This window comes from Sceloporus undulatus, chromosome 1, assembly GCF_019175285.1.
Source record: "Sceloporus undulatus isolate JIND9_A2432 ecotype Alabama chromosome 1, SceUnd_v1.1, whole genome shotgun sequence".
Lineage (NCBI taxonomy): Eukaryota > Metazoa > Chordata > Lepidosauria > Squamata > Phrynosomatidae > Sceloporus > Sceloporus undulatus.
The window spans coordinates 170,945,721-170,965,661 of NC_056522.1; the positions used below are offsets into that span (position 1 = coordinate 170,945,721).

The 19,941-nt window shown below is 42.4% G+C and overlaps 1 protein-coding gene across 1 annotated transcript in view; it reads right to left on the bottom strand.

Annotated features, from left to right (window-relative positions):
• KPNA3 (karyopherin subunit alpha 3) overlaps positions 1-19,941 on the bottom strand; it is an 82,023-nt gene that overhangs the window by 57,338 nt on the left and 4,744 nt on the right. Inside the window, exons 2-4 of the mRNA XM_042453402.1 lie at positions 2,164-2,208; positions 286-375; positions 51-80 (exon numbers count right to left, since the gene is read on the bottom strand). Of these exons, the coding sequence (XP_042309336.1) occupies positions 51-80; positions 286-375; positions 2,164-2,208 (165 nt within the window). The remainder of the gene's footprint in view (positions 1-50; positions 81-285; positions 376-2,163; positions 2,209-19,941) is intronic.

The following is a 19,941-nucleotide window of genomic DNA, read 5'->3' on the forward strand; positions in this document are numbered from 1 at the left end:
AAAATAAGCAAATCCCATTTAAAGAAATAATGTATTCTTTAACAACTTACCTGTAATATGGCTTCCAGTGTAACATTTTGCTTAAATAAAAGAAAAATTACAATTATTATTCTCATTACAAGTCAAATATTCTCAAGAGAAGCAACAGGTCATATAATTTAGATTTTCTCTACTAACAGAACTCATTATACTTTTTTTTACAAATGTCATACTTTGAATATATTAGTTTAACTGCAGAGGTTAACAGTTTCTAGTTATAACAAGGGTTTTAATTAAGCAACTTACTGCTTTGAAGTCAGCATCAACATCTGAATCTTCTAAACTTTCTTCTTGGGGAACATTTCTTTTTTTCAAAAGATGCTCATCTCTTTTATTCTGAAAAGAATCGGGACAGACAACCTCAATGGTTTTTCATTGTTAACTAATCCTCAGAAGTTCATGTTGAAATGTTGCACACAAATTAATATTAGTAACTGGAAAACCCTCAGCTATTTATTGCTGTTAACTGCCCTTGAATCCAAATCGACTCATGGTAACCCTATGAATAAGACCTTTCCAAGACCCACTGTCCTCAACTTCTCTGGTCAGGTCCTGCATGTCCATGTCCTCCCTGATAGATCCTATCCGTGTATCTTGTGGGTCTTCCTCTCTTTCTACAGCCTTCCACCTTTCCTAGCATCATTGCTTTTTCTAATTATTCATTTTCCCTCATGATGTGGCCAAAGTACAACAGCCTCAGTTTAGTCATCCTAGCTTCCTTGCTGCTGTACTCAAGAGTAAGGGATGGCATGCATACACACACACACACACACACACACACACACACACACACACACACACTTACATTTTGATAAAGCATTTTGATAAATCGAAAGTACAGTACTTACATTGACACATGGATAAGTTGACCCAGGTTTGTTTTTTTTAGTTTATTTTTAACTAAAATTTCTACTTATAAATTATTAAATACAGAAAACTTTTCAGTGGAACACACAGTGAGAACATACACTGACACAGTTTGTCCATAGTGTCTTTATAATGTGCATGGAGACCTTCCTTTCCCAGTAGCAATCTTTGAACCCAGCCTCAAGCACGAATGTAGCCAACTGTCCTACAGCAGAAGCCAATACTAGTAAACTGTTATATAAAGGGATCTAGTAGCACCTTCCTAACTGAAAGAAAGAAGCTAGTAGCATGAGCTTTCGTAGAGCCTACTTCCTCAGATGCATTTGAGGCAGTAAGCTCTAATCTATGAAAGCTCATGATATCAGCTTCTTTCTTTCAGCCAGTCTTGAAGGCACTACTAGATCCCTCTGCATACTGATTTTGCAGACTAATACAGCTATGTCTTTGTTGTAAACCATTATTTACTGAAGAGGTGGTAATGATGTGGCCTTCCAGGTGCTGCTGGACTGCATGCCCCTTGACCCCTACTCAGTACAGCCAACAGTGAGAGTACTGGAGGTTGCAATCTAACATCTGGAGAGCTGTGTGATCCTCACTCCTGATTTACTAGAAGACATAGCACCCCTGGTTTACTAGAAGAGGTTTAAAGGTCTTAAAACTTGAGAACAAAGATGGGTCATGTTGCAGTTACTGGGCAGACTTGGTTTGCTGACAGCCAATCACAGTTTGGGATGACTGCGAGGGAGGGGCTGCAGGGGAATTCTAAACCATATAGGCACATACAAACACGCTACCTAAGATATTAAACTTTGAAGAGGAAGACACTTGAGACCCTAGCCCTTATGCATTTAGGGAAATTGTATAAAGGCTGGAGACTGGGCAGGAGTCATTGACAAGGGGCCTTCTATACATGAAGAGGTAAAATGTAACCTCAAGGCATAGATAGGTGGTCACATCATGGCAGGTGGCATCAATGGGACTGTAAGCATGTGATGTATCTATGAAGATCAGCCCAAAAATGAGGAGGCACAACAGAACTCTGGAAGGACATTGTAAATATTAGCACTTACTTTATCAGCTAGGAACACCTGGACACAAATGTGTACACTTCACAGAACACTAGTGCAGGTTCTGTTCCAATGTCATGACAGTAAGTTTCCTTTTGCCTCAAATTACATACAAAATAGAGCTTTTTAGCTAAACCCCTCACTGTCACTTTTAACACAACAAAAACCAAACAAAAAGTGATATACTTGCCTTTCTAAGTTCAATAGTAACTTCATTTCTATGCCTTCGCATAGTCTGGAAAGAGAAAAAAAGTTAGAAACATACAATACATAAGTGAAATAAGCATTCAGAATATAATGGTTCTTCAAATTCATCTTCTTTAGCCATGTTTGTGCAACTCCCAGCTAAAGGTTGGACTAGGCAGCTGCTTCCTATGTGAAAGGAGATACAAACTGCTGATTTTCTATAAAGCAGAGAAAAAAAATAATTTCAAGACTGATTTCAGTGGTCAGGGATACTTTCCCTGTGCTGAACCCCCTTCCCCATAACTACTGCAACCCAAGTTGCTTTATCTTGCAATGAGCCACCAAGACTAGAAGTATCCCTCACTAGGAGAAACAATGGATAGGAGAAACCACATCCTTCCTACTCAAGCTATGCCTTGTAATTACACTTCTACACATGTGGAAAACAGACACCATCTGCATTGCAAAACATGTTCACAAAATCGTAGAGTTGAAAGGGGTACCCATGCTTAACACAGGATTTCCAGTTAGAGCAACCCCAGCAAGTAGCTGTCCAGACTCTTTCTGAACACCTCCAGAGAAGGAAATCCCACAATCTCTCTAGGCAATTGGTTCCATTGCTGAATTGCTCTCACTCTCACTAGCATCCAGTCAAAATCTATTGTCCTGTAACTTCACTAATTCTACCCTCTCAGGAAGCAGAGAACATGCCTGTACCCTCATCTTTGTGGCACCCCTTAAGGTACAGTGGCCTCTTCTTTTCTGTGGGCTTGCCATTCACAGACTTGGGCTTCCTTGGACAGCAAGCCCCATTATTTTAAATGGATGTGTGCACATGGCTGCATTAGGGGCTGTGAGCACTTTTTGTTATCTGCGGAGCGGGGTGGTGGTTCTCGAACAGATTCCCTGTGGATAAGTAGGGACTGTATTTAAAAAGTGTGATCATGTCACCCCCAATCTTCTCTTCAGCAGCCTGAACAGGCTCAGCTCATTCAACAGTGGAACACACTTCCCTGGAGGAACACACTTCCATCTGTCGGGTATGCTTTGATTGCAAGTTCCTGCATGGCAGGCGGTTGGACTGGATGGCCCTTGTGGTCTCTTCCAACTCTATGATTCTATGAACCTCTCCTTGTATGTTTTGTTCTCCATACCTTATATCATCCTCACTGCCATTCCCTGAACATGTTCCAACTTGTCTATTTCTTAAAATCTAGAGCTGAATACAGTACTCCAGACATGACCAACACAGAAAACAGTGGGGCTATTACAGTCCGCCCGCACCATACACAGGCTTGACATCTGTGGACTTGAGCTCCCGTGGGCGGCCTGACCAGGGGGACAAAATGGTGCACACACCCGTGCTGCATCCACAGCACTGCGTGCAGGAGCATACCACCATTAGAATCAACGGGACTTGAGGTCCAGCAGTTTTTTCCATATGCATGGGAGGTCCAGTACGGATCCCACACATATAACAAGGGCCCACTGTACTTCACTTGACTTGGAAACTATGCTTCTATTAATGCAGGCTAAGATAGCATTTGCCTTCTTTTCTGGTTCATATTCAACATATATGATCAACAATATTCTCAAGGTCCTTTTCACATGTACTGCTGAACCAAGTAACCTCCATGAACCCCACAAGTAACTTCTGCATTTGGTTTTTAAGGATTAAATGTAGAATTTTACATGTGTCTCTGTTGAATTTTATTTTATTTTCAGCCCAGTTTTCTAGCTTATCAAAGTCCTTTTTTATTCTATTTCCATTTTCCAGTGTGTTAGCCACCCCTCCCAGTTTTGTATCATCTGCAAATCTGATAAAGATTCACTCCACTCCATAATCTAAATCCCTGATGAAACACTGAAGAGTTTTGTTCTGGGGCCAACTGATGACAATTCTGTCAGCATGGTTTTCCAACCAATTATGGATCCATGTGATGGTGTTTCCTTCTAAATCTACAGCACTATATAAATAAAGCATCATCATCATCATCATCATCATCGTCATCTATCCCATATTTAGTCTGTTTGCTAATCAAAATATCCTGAGGTATCTTATCAAATTATTGTGAAAGTGCAGCTTCTACATTTGGTCCTAAAAACAACACAACTAAGGTGAACATTGAAAAGATACAAGCACAAGACAGATATATTTCTTTTTCAAGAGGTTAGAATAAACTTAATCTGTAAATGAAGGAAAATAAGTGGTAAAAGGTAGAGTATTAAGGATACTGATAATTGTAAAGAAACTGTATAAGACTTATATGGAAGAGGAACTAACCACAATGTCATCATCAACAACAATTTGAGCATTTAGAAAACACTTTCAATTTCATAGAGGTTAAATAACACCAGTTTATTAGTTTTAGAAGTTTTTGGTATTTGAAGACAGACGTTTCAGTGGTCTTTTTAACCAGCTTTCGAAAGAGACCTATTAAGTCCCCAAGTCCCTGTTTCCAAAACTTAAATTATTTCCACTTATCCATATTAACAAATGCAGAAACAGTATCAAAAGTGATTTTTTTCCCTTATGCAAAATGTTCACCAGGTTTTCACAGATGCTGAATAGCAAATACTGTATGGAATTGGTGCTGGAATTACCTGAAACAGATATGTAAAATTTAAAAGGATTGAAATTTTTATGACTGCTATGCAGCCTTGCAAAAATAGTTTCAAAGATTTCAAAGTATTAATTTTTTGTTTTAGCATTTTAACAAGTGGTTCCAAATATAATGGGAACAGTTTCTTGATACAATGTCACTCCTACATATTTGATGGACACCACAAAGACTGGAATGTTTGTTTACAATCGTAAAGTAACTTTATCATTTTTAGAAAAATTAAAACTTAATATTTTTTATTTTTTTTCAAATTAATTGGTATACCTAAAGCATCACCAAATTCTTTTAAAATTTTAAGACACTGTGATGTAATGTTATTGATTCTAGTACTGTAATTTTAGCCTCTGGATTGGAGACAGTGACCCAAAACACATTGCAGAAATAATCTGGTTTGAGACTGCTTTAACAGCCATAGCTCAATGCTAGGGATTTCTGGGAACTGTAGTTTTGTGAGACATTGAGCTTTCTGTCAGAGAGCCCTGGTGCCACAATAAACTACAATTCCCAGGATTCTCTAGCACTGAGAGAGGGCAGTTAAAGCGGTCTCCACGGTCTCCAAATGGATTATTTCTGCAGTGTGTTTTGGACCTTGGACAACATAAAACGTTTAAAAAAATTAAATTTAACCTAGATGGGCAACTACATGTGATATGTATATTCAGCCAAGGCCCCAGTCTGCCCTGGAGCCGGCCCAAATAGGAGTGGAGGGTAGGTAAAAAGCCACCTTAGGCGGCCCAACCGCAACACCAAAGCGGCTTCAAGCTGCTCATGTCTGATCAGCCAGGGCGGCTTCTGGACATCTTGGGGGCATGCGGCATCTATAGGTCAAGCCCCCCAAGCCACATGGAAACCAGCTTTACCAGTCAGTCTGTTCTGACCCTAAGTTTCCTTATTTTTTCCAAACAATCCTATTTAAATCTCATGATTTCACCTTAGCAAAACAAACAAACAAAAAAGGATTTCATACACAACACTGTCTAAGGAATTTAGGTTTGGAAAATATCCCTTGTCTGAAACTTTATTACAAAGTTGTTCAACTGAGACAAATAAGATTTATGTTATATCTCAATGTTGATGCTTAATTTTTATACCTATTACATGTGTCTGAAGGTTTAAAAATTCTTTTATAGAGAATGTCCTTGAAAACATGGAGGTGATGGCCAAAAACAACTTAGTCTATCTCTGGCAAATCTGCTGCCCTTCTTATGTCATGCTTTTAGATTATGACAAAATTCCAAGGTTTAAAGATGGAGAAGCTAAAGATCAAATAACTTACAGGATTTATTTACTGGACCACATCATAAGACTGTAAATCAACTGAAACTTCAACTGGAAGAAGTATGTGCACATACATCAAGTTATTAATTTCGCATCTCATCCTGAAGTAAAGCTGGCTGAAAACCGTACTCTCACAATTTGAATTGCTTTTGATACAACGTAAAAGCAGTTCACCTGTATTAAACATTAAGCTATATTGTTTTATCGGATACCTGTATGGTAACATTGGAAGAAGGGGCAAAAACCTTGGGAGAAGATCTTGGTTTTGAAACTGAGGACAATTGGTGCTCTGCCCTATGGCAGACCATACTTATTAGGTCAATCTCTGTCAAACTTAGGAGCTCACAATTTAAAACTGCATGTTCATTGCTATAACACTCTACTAAAACTTAGTTACACTGATAAGCAAATTTCAGCTAAATGTTGGAGAAATATCACATATATATTCTATGTGATGTTATGGGTTTTAGTTAAATAATTGTTGCAAGACATTTTTTTACAGAAATGAGCAAAATAACTAATCAGAATATAGTAATTACATCACGACTGGAATTGTTGTCACTGTAAAGGATATGTATTTTTTACAAAAATGTTGAACACAACATACTTGTGTTACGTCACCAACACGTGATGGCTGAATTCCTGCATTAGAGAGCACAGTGTAAACATGCCATAATTTGAACTATGCTACACATTTCCTCTCAACTTACCCTGAACTCACAGTTCCGACCACCCTCCATGGTAATTTAGTAACTGATGGAAAGCTGGAGGAAATCAAAGAATCTGGCTATGCTGTTGTAGCCACATGCAGATAAATGCTGTCATTCAGAAAGACACTTCTCTGATCCCATGAGTTCTCTACCACCCACTGAATGGCTGTGAAGGAGTGGGCTATCATAGTGAAATGGTGACTCCTGGGAAGGTTTTTGGTCACTGCAGCGGGAGAAAAAAAATTGACTCCCACAATGACTACAAAATGATATACAAGGCATATGTTGGACTTACAATTGCACATAACAATAACAGGATCCCAGCCTATATGTTTCTATTACCCAGATATAATGCTACACAGGTTTAGAGAAATAGGCAGCAGATAACACTTTTTAAAAAAAACAGAACTTTCATGTCTGCATACTGCCTATGAGATGTTTTCCACCCACCCGAACATGAATATCAAGATATGTCCTCCTCCTCTGCCTGACCAAAAGGAGTCCATTCAGTTTTCGAGTACCAGTGCAACCTCTACAACAATGAATTAACCGTAGAGTTGCTGCATGCTATTCTCTCAATCCAAGCTGCAACGTGGGGATGAAGCACTGTACAGTTACTCTCTATGCTTCAGCCCCCCTTGCAACAGAGGTTTAAAACATCTGGAAAACATAATAGGGCTTTTGTAAACCACTGAGAGTCTGACCTAAAATATTCAGTGTTCACTGCTGGACTATCAAAGCCAGTAGGTCCCAGCCACAGCCCCTTCCAAGTTCTAATATAAAGAGTATGAACTGCATATGCTTTGAAACTTTATCAGCAAAACTATTTTTTGAAATGTTTCTCACCCATTCTAAGAATTAAGATAGAAAGCAGAAAATGTTCTCTTTGTCGCTACTTGCAGGGATAGGGTAGCAGGACTAGACATAATGATTACCAGCCCAAGCTACATTAAAAAGTTGCATTTTCCCACTGCTTTTTACAGGCAGATCTCTTTTCCATCCTGGGGGGACACTTCAAAATAGCATCTATGTGAAACAGGAAAAGATGGAGTCAGACCGAAACACGGTTCTCTCCATACTTCAGGACACAATGTGGTCTCCTATAGCTGTTTTTACAGACTTTATTCCTGCAGACTCCCCAGATCACCTCTCTTCTATTTACCAAATGGAATAAACTGCCAGTTTTGGGGGCATCCAGGAGTGGAAAATGACCTTAGAAAAAGGAATGATCAGTCCTCATTATGCTTTTTGAGGGAGAGGACTATCCTGCTTGTTATGTATTTTTCCCAGAGCATTTTTTCAAGTGAGTAAGCCTCATGATTCCCACAAGTCTATAGATACTATACAAGTAATATACAGTCCCCCTCCATATTTGCAGTGGTTAGGGGAATGAGACCCCCGCGAATATGGAAAAAATCACAAATAACTATACCCCTCACTTAGAAGCCAGATAAAGGGAAGGGTGAGCAGGGGAAGAAGAGCTTTTCCCACCCTCGTGTCTCTTTCATTGGCTCCCTGCTCCTTCTCCTCCTCGATCCTTTCCCTGGGCAGCCCAAGGAAAGGATTGGGGAGGTGAAGACAAGAAGTGCCTTGGCCCCTCCAAGACCTTTCTCCTCCCCATCCTTTCCCTGGGCAGCCCAAGGAGAGGACCGGAGAGGAGAAGACAAGAAGTGCCTTGACCCCTCCAAGATCTTTCTCCTCCCTGATCCTTTCCCTGGGCAGCCCAAGAAGAGGATCAGGTAGAAGGGTCTTGGGGGGGCAAAGCACCTCCTGCCTTCGCCTCCCCAATCTCTCTGGGCTGCCTAAGGAAAGGATTGGGGAGGAGAAGGGGGGGAAACAAGGCACCTCCTGCCTTCACCTCCCCGATCTCTCCCTGGGCTGCCCAAGGAGAAATGCCAACATTAGTGGCCTTGACCTTGTGAATAATTGAAGCCGCGAGTCTCAAAGCCACGAATATGGAGGGCTGACTGTACATGTGACTATACTTGTCATGTAAGCCGCCTTGATTCTTTCTCCTTACTTGAGTCACCCTGTTTAAATGAATCTGTATTGTTAAAACTTATGCTCTTACTGATAAGTGCTAAGGCTGACACCAGTTTGCACAAGGGAGGAGAAACATGTGCTCATCTTATGTCTTAGGCTGATCCAGCTAAGGCAAAAAGGCTCTGGCCCCAATGGAGGCAAAGATGGAGGCCCATGAGGAGGGAAGAAAAGTCATCATGTGGCTTTATGGCTAGCCCCCTCCCTTGTTGAATTAGTTTCCAGGCATCTTCTCTGGCCTAAGAAAAAGGAGAGGGGGGTGAGCAGAAACAGCACAACTCAAACCTCATGGGCTAACACCAGAACACCATAAAATGTTAACCAGTATCTCTTCTAAATCTGAGTCCCCAGACCTGTTGCTGTGGGAGCTCTCCCCTCTTTGCTTTGCCCCATCAAGGGAGGCTGCCTGGCCAGTAGCTTATTCCAGGCACTGAGGGAACTGCTCTTAAGTTAGCAGTGACTGGAGACCATTTGTAACCATGGGTAGATAGCTGCATATGGCCTGTAGTGTAGCCCTGATATTTACAGAGCATTTTAATTTATTTATGTTTGAGACAGCCACAACTTCAAGGTGGGGTTTAGAAGCTTAGCCCTTTCAATCTCAGGCAGGCTTTATAGTAACCTGGCTGCATTATAGAAGCTGGCTTGGTCCTCAACTCCCTTCCCACTTGCATAGGTAGCTGGGAAGGGCAGAGGGGGCTGCTGTGGGACATGGCTCCCCATTTACCTGAGATATGTCTGGATCCTAACAAAGGATAATCTCTGATGGAAAGGAGAGGCCAAGTGCTCCAACTATCCTCTCAAGAGTGCCACAGTTTGGGGGTGAACCCAAACACAATTGGGGATGAAGGGAATTCTCTACTCATCCTATCCACAAGTGGTCCCCCCCCCTTTTTTTTTTGTTATTTTTGAGGAGGGAACGCAGGGGGATTTGTATCCATGTGTTCTCTCAGCAAACCATAGAATCCTAGAGTTGGAAGAGACCCCAAGGGCCATCCAGTCCAACCCCATTCTGCCATGCAGGAACTCTCAATCAAAGCATACCCAACAGATGGCCCTCCAGCCTCTGTTTAGAAGTGGGTGGCAGAGGCCATGCTCCCTCTGGTGAGTACCTGAAGCCATTTTCTGTTTTCCTTCTGGGATGCTCTGTGGCAGCCAAAAAGACCATTTTAGAGTTGGAAGCCTCAGGCCCTGCTGGGCTTCCTTTACAGCCATGTGACCAAGATGGTGGCTGTATAATGCAGAAGAGTTCTTTGCCTCCTTTCACACCATCTCATTATAAGAATTCACAAGGAATGTGCAGGAGCCCTGGCAACACCACCATGTGTTTCTCAGGCTGCAATAGGATCTCCCATACCTGTTGGGGTCCTGGGTGCCATTGGGTCTAGAGATGGGAAGGAAGGGGGAGACCAAAAGCTTATCCCCCCATCTGCCCTCCTGGCAGAGTCCCAAACCTTATGCTAGGCATAGTGCCTGCAGTGGCAATGGCAGAGGCCTCCTGGCAATGCCTGCCCTGAGCGAGGGCATTAGATCTGACAAAGGTTCCTTGGTGGTTGGAGAGAGAGGACCCCTGGTACTCACCCCTTCTCTTGTGTCTTCTGGCTGGCTTGCCTCTCTGACCTTGGCCCTGTTTCAGGCTGGGCAGAGGTGATGCAGAAAAATCCTTTGCCATGGCTTTTGGCTGGCCTGTCCTCTGAACCCTGGCCCTGAACAGGCTGGGCAGAGATGCTGAGAAGGGAAGTTTCCATGACTTCTGGCCAGTTTCCTCACTGATCCCTGGCCCTAAATGGGCTGGGCAGAGATGATGTGGAGAAACAGAGACATGGAGAGGATACCCCTCACTATCTGTTCCCACGGCTCCCATGTGCTGCAAAGCTGTTTGCAGAAATCTCCTGTGCTCCCACCATGAAAGGGGGCAGTTTTGGAGGAGAGGGAGAGTCATAGGCAAAGTAAAGACCTTTCTCCAATCCTGGGAGCCCTTGCCATATTAAATCTTTCTTCATGCTTCCAAGGCAGAAAGAGAAACGAAGAGAAGGAAAAGGACTGGAGTGGCTGTAGTGAAGAAGTTGCAGAGCAACAGCAAACATATCCTACTGGAGTGATAGGCAGGACAAGACTGGCCTTCTAGGGTTACTTCCACCCACGTGGGGTCACCAGAAGGTCTCTCTATTTACTCCCTGCCTATTGGAGTGAGTGGGTGGAGCATAACCCAAACTACAGGATGTGGGGGTCTTATCTACTGGGAAAAGGCAGGGTATAAGTAGGGTTGCCATAACCTGGCTGCAACCAGGATTATCCCGGTTTTGGCGGCCCTGGGCCCCTCCTGTCCCGGGTGCCGCCAAAAACTGGGACAACCCTGGTTGCAGCGCTTGACCGCGCTGCCCTCCTCCTCCACCACCAAGCAGAGGAGGAAGAGGAGGGCCGCGCAGCCTGGGGCGGAGGAGGCGAAGGGGGAAGCCCCTCCCCGCCCTCCCCGCGCAGCCCCGCCCTCCTCACCTCCCTGTGCGGCGTAGCCTAAAGAGCAGGTCTTCAGGATGCCTGCCACTTAGAGCTTTTGCCCACCCAGGTTGGTATATATACCCTGTAACAGGCATTACCTTCCAGGTTATAGTGAGAATTTTTTTTTAAAAAAAGGCTATACAGTGGTGCCTCGGGTTACGAAATTAATTCGTTCCTCGGCGCCGCTTTCGAACCCGAAAAGCCTTCGTAAGCCGAATTGCCATAGGCGCTAATGGGGAAAAGCCGCGATTCCGTGCGAAAAAGCCGAAAAAAGCACCAAAAGTTTTTTCGTAACCCGAAAAAACATTCGTAACCCGAAACAATACCCTATGGGTTTTTTCGTATCCCGAAATTTTCGTAACCTGGTATTTTCGTATCCCGAGGTACCACTGTAATCGTTCATGTTTTCACTGGGAGTCTAAACACCTCATCTTTTAAATGTAAACCGCGTCAATATCTTGTAATTTCTTTATCACAGGATCGTTTTTGAGGCCCTAAACACCTTTACTTGTAAAACAAATTTCTCCGGAAGCTGACCAATGGGAAAGAAGCAATCATCACCCTCCACTGGGTTGGTTTTCAATGGCTGGGGAGGAGAGTTTTTGGCTTGCTTGTAAATAGGAAGGGCTTTGGGGTAGCAAAAGGCTGCAGAAATAGTTTGACCCCCCCCCAAACATCCATGGCTCAGTGCTATGGGATTCTGGAAATTGTAGTTTATTGTGGCACCAGAGCTCTCTCAAAAGGGGGGTGAATTGTCCAAGAGCTACAGTTCCCAGGATTCCATAGCCTTGAGGAGGAGGGGAGTGTGGTGGTGGTAAGTGTCAAGGCCTCAAGTTTTTTTAATTTTATTTTGCGTGCTTTTAATGCTAACAACTCTCCCTTGTTTTTGACAAGATAGTTGATGATGATGATGATGATGATAGGATAGATATGAGTCAGCTTGAGAGGCATGCAGGCACTGTTTCAGAACCCGAGAGAGTGTCACCTTCCAAAGTGTGTTTTGGGTGCTTTTAATGCTAACAATGTCTCCCTTGTTTTGATAATGATAGTTGGTGTTGGTGGTGATGATATGAGTCAGCTTGAGAGGCATGCAGGCACTGTTTCAGAAGCTGAGAGATGTCACCTTCCAAATGTGTTTTTGGGTGCTCTTATGCTAACAAGTCTCTCCCTTTTTGACAGTGATAGGGTGATGATGATGATGATATGATGAGTCACTTTGAGAGGCATGCAGGCACTGTTTCAGAAGCTGAGAGTGTCACCTTCCAAATGTGTTTTTGGGTGCTCTTAATGCTAACAAGTCTCCCTTGTTTTGACAGTGATAGTGTGGATGATGATGATGATATGAGTCAGCTGAGAGGCATGCAGGCACTGGTTTCTAAAGCCGAGAGAGTGTCACCTTCCAAAGTGTGTTTTGGGTGCTTTTAATGTTAACAAGTCTCCCTTGTTTTGACAGTGATAGTGTGGGTGATGATGATGATGATATGAGTCAGCTTCAGAGGCATGCAGGCACTGTTTCAGAAGCCGAGAGAGTGTGACTTTCATTAAGTGCCTTTCTGTGTGTTTTGGTTCTTTAATGGTGATATTGATACAGCAAGCCTCTGAGGCTTGGCCAATGTAAGTTGCTGTGATTTTTACAATCTCATGCGCAGTGAAGAAAACCACAGTCCTTGACCAAGTACACACTTCTAGGTACAGTTGGTGCAAGAAACCTGAAATGGCAAATCCACTTTTTGCGAAACCATCTTAACATGTTCAATATGCATAGCCATTTAAACCATGCTAAGTGTTAACACCCACAAGGGGTTTTGGTTATAGAATAAGTCTCTGAAATATGCAAGAGGCCATGTTAAGTAAAGCCATGGTCAATGCCCAAATGTGCTGTTTGGAATGGGGAGGGGGATGCCAGAAAGGGAAGTACATTTCGCCATCATCTAGGAATAATGCCAAAATGCCTTCCATTTTGATCATGCCTAAGAAACATGCATTTAATTAACATTTTAAAAAAAATCATCAAGTTATCTTTATTTCTAACAAAACATTCAAAGATGGGACAAAGATATCTCACTTCATTTGGAGAGGTCACAAACCGAGAATTAAATTTAAATTATGCAGGACGTAAGGAGAGAGGTGGACTAAATTTACCCAATTTGAGGTTATACTATGATGCATGCTGCTTGCTATGGATTAAGGATTGGATTTTGTTAGAAAACGACACTTTTTTAGACATGGAAGCAGATGGGATGAGTTTATGGATGGCACGCCTATTTGATCTATGGAAAGAAAAAAACAAAATAAATCCTTTGTTAGACACTGTATAAGAAGATCATTGATTGGGGTTTGGAGCAGATACAGGGCTAGGGCAATTTTCAAAAATTCCAGATTGGACCTCCCCTCAAGAAGCTTTCTACAGAAAAGAAATGATAAAGAAGATGATTGGATCAGATATAGAGATTTAATCAATAAAGGGAGCTCTGTAATAAATTTAAATCTAAGGATCATTAAATATGGAGGGATGGAATAAATTGGTTTACATATAAACAACTACAAGGAAGATTTCTAGAAGATGGTAAACAATATGGGTTTGCCTCCCCCAGTGACAAATCAGACCTAATTCAATGTATAATTGGCAACACGACGAAAATGATCAGGAAGATTTATAAAATATTACTAAACTGGGAAATGGAGGAAGAAGTGGTAAAAACAGCAATAATTACATGGGCCAACAATTTTGGGCACCCCATATACATGAGTCAATGGGAAAAGAACTTGGAGGAATAACTTCAATTTTACGGTCTCTCAGAATCTACAAGAAAACTTTTATAAAATGTTCTTCCGATGGTATTTAACCCCAGTTAAAATTGCTAAGATGTCCAAAAACTCCAACAATATATGCTGGAAATGCAGGAAGGAGGTGGGAACCTTCATCATTGTTGGTGGACATGCAAATTTGCTAAGGAATATTGGAAAAACATTAACAATCAAATTAATCTTATTATGGGTAGAGTAATCGAACACAAACCAGAAGAGTTTTTGTTTGGGAATATTTGAGGAAATATAAGGGGAAAGAAGAAAAATTATTGTACTATTTTGTTGTCTTGGCCAGGATATGTTATGTCAAATACTGGAAATGTCAACAACCCACAATTGAGAATGGTTCATAAATCTACGGGGATAGAGATGGACAGACTGACTCAAATCTTGGGGACAAATCTACAAATAAGATAGAAGACAACTGGGAAGGTTTCTTCAAATTCTTGGATCTTAAGTGGGGTATTACGGCTATATATTCGGGATGATGATTGAGATACTGTAAGTAACACTCTATAAATGGTATTCAAACAGTACATTAGATATACTTTAAAGAAGATATATTTAAGGGTGAGTGGATCTGGATTGTTACTTTTGTTGCATTTTAAGAAAGGCAATGCTAATTAAGGATAATACGAAGGCTGGTGAGGGGAAGTTCTGTGTCTCTGTGAATGTGAATTAGATTGGTTGGATATTAATTATTACTGAAGATTACCAAGAGGAAAGAATGGGAATGTTAAAGTATCATAGTGGGAAGGACAAGTAAGTGAGGAGGGTTTGAGTAGGATAAATATTAGAAGTTAGGATAGTTGGAGAGGTGGTAGGGAAGTAAGGAAGAAGATAGATTGAGAAGGTACGAGATGGAGGTTTAAAGTTTGGAGGGTAAATGCAACCATAAGAAGGATCTCCTCGGTGTATCCTGGTAAATAAGTGAGAATGGATTGTTGGGATAATTGTATATTGGGTATTTTATTATGTGGGTTTTTGTTTTTTTATTTTTCCATATATATATATATATATATAATATAATGTTTACTTGTTATTTGTTATTTGTTTGTCTGATGTATATAGATGAAATCAATTGTAATGTTTTCCTTATATACATATTTGTATGTTTTTGGTTTTTAATAATAAAAATAAAAAAAAATCATCATTTTTTTTCGTGTGTCCTCCATTTTTTGAAAATGTATCCTACATTTGAAAATGTTATCCTACATTTGTCCTACATTTTCCTGGTTTTGGAGTCCTGACTTATGGCAACCCTAGGATAAAGACTAAAGTTTATTAGTTTATTATTATAAAAGTAATAGCAACAATAAACTGAAATGGAATTAAAATATCACAACAATATTCTCTGAGAATTCTTTGTTAGATGTGTACAGATCCGCACAGCTACAGATACAACTGCTACGTCTCCACACCTACTCTGGTAGTAACATCACAGATCCTAAAAATGTCATCCACAACATCAAAGAATGCATTTACTTGCTCACTTCCAGGCAGAATTTGTAGGCAGATTCTTTTTCTTGACAGCTGAATCATTGGTTCATGTTCTAGCAGCAGAAAAACAAGCTCACTCCATTTTCTACATGATGTTTCAGATGTTTAAAACAGTTATCAATCACTTTTGTTTTCTCTTCTCCAAGGCAGGTATACTACTCCCTAATTCATTCCTCATGTGTGTTTCCAGACCTTCGATCATTTTGGTCATGCTTCTCTAGACATGCTTCTCTAGAATTGCAATACACAGAACTGAACAGCTTTCAGGGGAGCTCTGACAAAGCAGAATAGAGTGGCAATACTATTTCCCTCAATATGGGCATTTTGTTACTAATGATGCAGCATAAAATGTGATGCGATTTTTTGGCTGCTGCATCACATAGTTGACTTATATTTAGCTTGTGGTCTACTAAGAACATCTAGATCCTTTTCTTTACATGCAAAGCTTTCAATCAAGTTGTCACCCATCCAAATTCGTGCATTTCATTTTTACTTGCCTAGATATAGTACCTTACCTTTATTCCTGCGAAATTCATTTTTTTAGTTTTGGCCTAGCTCTCCAAGGCCATTCTGAATCCTGATTGTGTCCTCTATGTTTTGCTAACCTTCCCCCATTTGGTGTCATCACAAGTCTGATAAGCATGCCTTTACAAAACCCTGGTCCCAAGATAAAATCCTGGGGCACTCCACTCACATTTCTCTCCAGGATGTAAAGCAACTATAGGTGACCACTTTCTGGATTCAGTCGGTTAACCAATTATGAAACCCACCTAACAGCAGCATTTTAGCCAGTTCACACCAACTTGCCTGCAAGAATATTAGGGGGACTTTGTCAAAGGCTTTGCTGAAATAAAGATATGCTAGATCAACAGCAATCTCCTGGTCTACCAAGCTTGTATCCCTTACCAAACAAAAAAGTTTAGATTGACATGGCTTGTTTTTGAAAAAAACATACTGATAGTCATCTGGGTCTTTTCTTTTCTTTTCTTGGCCCTTTTTGAAGGACATCTGCACTCCTCCTCCAATCTGCTGGCACTGTTCCTGTCCTCCAAGAATTCTAAAAAAAAATACTGACGGTGACTCTGAGACCATACCTGCAAGTTCCCTTAGTATCATCGAAAGCAGTTGATTCTATCCTGGAAACCTGAATACATTTAAAGTAGCTAAATATTCCTACAACCACCTCTTTAGCTATTCTGGCCTGTCCATTAGGACATGTACGAATAGAGAGAATACTTTCTTAGCTTGATTGTTTACAGAAGTTAAAAAAATAATTAAATATTATTAATACTAAAACATAAATTAAAAATACATATAGTGGTCCCTCCACATTTGCTGGGTTTAGCGGTGAACGACCCCCATGGATATGGAAAAACCACAAATTAAAAAAAAAACTACTATTCTTTTCATCTAAGAGAACACCTCTCTAGGAATTTCCAGGTCCTCCAGTGCAACTCTATGGTCAACATCTGCTAGAAGTTGACCAGAGAATCATACTAGAGGGCTTACAAATTGAAAGTTCTAGGTTCTCCAGCACAACTCTATGGTCAACATCCAGCAAAATTGTGCTGGGGAACTTAAAGATTTCTAGAGGATGTATTAATCAAAACAACAAATAATCAAATCTGCAAAAGTCAAAGTCACAAATGTGGAGGGGCAATTGTAGTTGAAAGCAGTAACAACCATAAAGCATTTACAGCACAACAGAAGTAAAATTCATCCACCAAACGCCTGCATAAATAAAAATGTCTTCAACTGCAGGCAAAAAGACAGCAGGGAGGGGGCCTGTTCCTTTTTATCTAGAGTAAAGACTCAGTAAAGAACAGTGAAGGTCTAGAGCCACCCTCACTATACAATAATGTTAACTCAATACCCAACATACAGGAATAAAGCTACTCATATGATGCAGTTGTGCTATTAAATATGCAGACATGAAACTAATTCAGGATTTTAATTCAAATCAATGTTGATTAAGCACGCTTCACCTCACTACTTTCTTAATATACAAGTTGAGTCTCCCTTATCCAGAATTCTGAAATCCAATATACTCCAAAAACTGAAATGTTGTCTATGAGTAGCTGAGATAGTGACACCTTTGCTTTCTGATGGTTCAATGTATACAAACTTTGTTTGATACACATAATTTTTAGAAATATTGCATAAAATGACATTCAGGCTATACATATAAGGTGTATATGAAACATAAATGAATTTTGCATTTAGACCTGGGTCTCATCTCCAACATATTTCATTATGTACATATATGCAGAGGTATCCAAAAATCCCTCCCCTCAAAAAAAAATCTGAAATTCAAAACAGTTCTGGTTTCTAGCATTTCAGGTATGGGAGACAACCTGTAAAAGAACAAATATTTTATTTGATCTTATCAGAACAGCTAATCAACTCCAACCAAGCAAAAGACTAATTTAAAGTCCAGTTAAAATAAAAACCTTCAAATTGTAAACTTGTACCATTTCAGACCATGGTGATTAAATATCCCTCCATTTTTTTTCCTACAAAGAAAAAGACATGCAAGGGCAAGCTAGAAAACTTCTCTCAATCAGTAGTTTTCTATGTGTAGGGATTTCTTATGATTTAGAGCAGGGGTCAGCAACCCCCAGCCCGCATGCAGCCTGGCAAGACCAGGGGACGGGCCCAAGCCCGGTCCTGCCGCTGATTGCCAAAGGCCCCGCGCCGGCGGCAATCAGCAGCAGGACTGGGCCCCTCGCATGGGGCCTGTGGCCTCTCATGCAAGAGGCCAAAGGCCCCGCACCCTCGCATGAGAGGCCAAAGGTCTCTCGCGCAAGCGTGCAGGGGCTTTGGGGGGGCCGCCGGCCTCCTTCCTCCTTCTTGGCCTCCGCGGGGGCGGGGAAGGAGCTTGGGGGGCCAGGAAGGGGGGGGGGGCCCCCGGTGCGGGCCCCCCCCCCCCCCGGCCGGCTCTTTCCCGGCCTCTGACAGGGCCTGGGCCCTGTCAGGAGCCAGGAAAGAGGAGGAGGCCTCCAGCGCTGGCGGCCCCTGCCGGCTCTTTCCAGGCTGTAGGAGCCCCGCTGCAGTCGCTGGAGCCCTCCAGCAGGGCTCCAGGGGCTGCAGAGGGCCTATAGAAGGCCATGCAACCCCAGGCCTCCCTCCGGAGAGAGAGCTCTGGAGCTGCAAAGGCCGTGTAGGAGCCCAGGACGGCGGCGTGCCCAAGCCCTTCCCTTTGGCCGAAAGGGACCCTTGGAGCCCTTTCGCCCGAAGGGAAGATCCGAAGGGAAGGGCCTGGGATGGGTGCCCAAGCCCTTCCCTTCGGCCTCCCTCCCCGTCAGCCGAAAGGGCCCCTTGGAGCCAGTTCGGCTGAAGGAAGGGACCAAGGAGGAGAGGCGAGCACACGCTTCCTCCTCGCCGCGGGGCTTCGGCAAACCTGAGGTGACCTTCGGAGGACACCTCAGGCCTGGCGAAGCCCTGAGGAAAGGAGCAGGGGCCTCGCGCCTGTTGCTTCTGGCCCTCACGGGCCCTTGCTGGTCCCAGCTGTCTCTGAGAGGCAGCTGGGGGCCAAGGAAGGGCAGGAGGAGCAGGTGCACGCCTGTCACCCCTCTCCCAATCCCCCCCCCACTTCTAGCTGTCTCTCAGACAGCTGGAGGTCGGGAAAGGGAGCAGAGAAAGCCCCACCCCTGGAGGGTGGAAGCTCCGCCCCCAGCTTTGCCCCCGCCCCCCCAGTGGTCTGAGGGACAGCAACCTGGCCCCCAGCTCAAAAAGGTTGCCTACCCCTGATTTAGAGAAATACAAGACCTTACATATAGTCTGAAATAGCACAGCCCAAACACTGGTCTACCACGCTGTCTGACTATAAGAACCATATCTGAGAGTTAAAACAGGCAAAATGATATTAGGCCTAACAGAAGCCACCATGCCACTGTTCCATGAGAATGATTCCAAGTCCCTGCCTTTAACATAAATAGTGTCATGACATATACAACACAAGGTGCTTATCACTAGGCAAAGCAAGATAACAGATCTTCAATGCACCTTCCAGTCTGATTTCAGAACAGAGAGGATCACATTCTGAATACCGAACAATAGAAGTCTGTCGTCAAAAATGGATTTTCCCAACATTTGGTCCCTCAGATACAATTGTCCAAGTGATCATGAATAACTACAGGAAAAGAGATTCCACCTCAACATTAGGAGGAACTTCCTGACAGTAAGGGCTGTTCGACAGTGGAATACATTCCCTTGGAGAGTGGTGGAGTCTCCCTCCTTAGAGGTCTTTAAACAGAGGCTGGATGGCCATCTGTCGGGAATGCTTTGATTGAGAGTTCTTGCATGGCAGGGGGGTTGGATGGA